Source organism: Lipotes vexillifer, unplaced genomic scaffold, assembly GCF_000442215.2.
Source record: "Lipotes vexillifer unplaced genomic scaffold, Lipotes_vexillifer_v1.1 scaffold1022, whole genome shotgun sequence".
Taxonomy (NCBI): domain Eukaryota; kingdom Metazoa; phylum Chordata; class Mammalia; order Artiodactyla; family Lipotidae; genus Lipotes; species Lipotes vexillifer.
This window is the reverse complement of record NW_006784811.1, coordinates 586,541-587,787: the sequence shown is the minus strand read 5'-3', so window position 1 is coordinate 587,787 and position 1,247 is coordinate 586,541. Positions and strand designations below refer to the sequence as shown.

General features: G+C 60.6%; 1 protein-coding gene across 3 annotated transcripts in view; it reads left to right on the top strand.

The window, feature by feature from the left end:
• Positions 1-224: 224 nt before the first annotated feature.
• Positions 225-1,247, top strand: part of CTSC (cathepsin C) — a 41,359-nt gene continuing 40,336 nt past the window's right edge. For 2 of the 3 annotated variants that reach the window (XM_007456995.1, XM_007456994.1), the window contains exon 1: positions 465-640. In XM_007456995.1, the coding sequence (XP_007457057.1) occupies positions 469-640 (172 nt within the window). In that variant the 5' untranslated portion in view covers positions 465-468. Of the gene's footprint in view, positions 641-1,247 lie in introns of all 3 variants that reach the window. The other variant, XM_007456993.1, reaches the window with a different exon arrangement.

Below are 1,247 nucleotides of genomic sequence, written 5' to 3'. Positions count from 1 at the left end.
CCGCCTCCCTCACCGCGCTTCTCGCGGTCTCTGACATTTAGCCTCCCCTCCCCCTCACCTCTCTGTCTCTCTGTCTCGCTCTCTCTTCCTCTCTCTTTTCTCTTAGTCTCTCTCTCTCCGTTCCTTCTCAAGGAAAGAAGGAGCGCAGTCTGGGGCGCGCAAGGACCAGCGGTGGCTCTGCAGTCCTTTTTGGAGGTGTCCCTTGGCAACTGAACCTGGTGCTGGGCTCTCTGGGCCTGAGGTCCGACGGCCGCCAGGTGACAGGCGCGCTCTCCAGAGGCCCCTACCTAAGGGGCGGTGCCACTGGCAGGCGCCCAGCCCCCGCGGCCCGAGACCCCGCCCCCCGCCGGGTTGCCGGTTTCCAGTACCTCTATTTTAAGGTACAAGCACAGCAGCGGTGGCCTCAGTCCCCGACAGCAGTGCTTTGGCTCGTGTGCCTTCCCCACTTCTCCTAAGGGCCTTGCCAGCATGGGTCCCTGGCCCGGCTCGCCGCTCGCCGCCGTCCTGCTGCTCCTCTTTCGTGCTGGCAACGTGCACTGCGACACTCCTGCTAACTGCACCTACCCCGACCTGCTGGGCACCTGGGTCTTCCACGTGGGCCGCAGCGGTTCTCAGCGCGAGGTCAACTGCTCGGTTATGGGTAAGCCGCCGGCGCCCTTGGACCCGCTTCCTTCCTGTGCCTACCCGGGGCTCCTTCCCTTCGGTCCCTGAGCCCTTCTTCCTGCAGCGCCCCCGCTAGGGGGAGGCCAGGAGGTCCTGGCTGGACTTGGGGTCCATGGGGGGCGTGCCTTCTACCGCTCCAGGGCAGCGACGATAACGTGGAGCTGCTGAGATCGTCTCACTTCGCTCGGTCTTGGTTATTCCCTGGCCCCCAACACTTTTTGCAAGAACTTTTCCCCCCCCCCTTGATTTCCGTTTCTTGTTTTGGGGTTTGTTTGGTTTGTTAAAGAGTTGAGACCCTGCAATCTTATCTCCCCATCCCACCTGCAGTATTTTATTGTGCCAGTGAAAAATGAGCTCAAAGACTCTTGAGAATATAGCTTTTAGTTTCCTTTTATTAGGTTGTGGGAAAGAGCCCTTAAGCCCAGAGATTTTTTTTTTTTTTTTTGCGGTACGCGGGCCTCTCACTGTTGTGGCCTCTCCCGTTGCGGAGCACAGGCTCCGGACGCATAGGCTTAGCGACCATGGCTCACCGGCCCAGCCGCTCCGCGGCATGTGGGATCTTCCCGGACCGGGGCACGAACCCG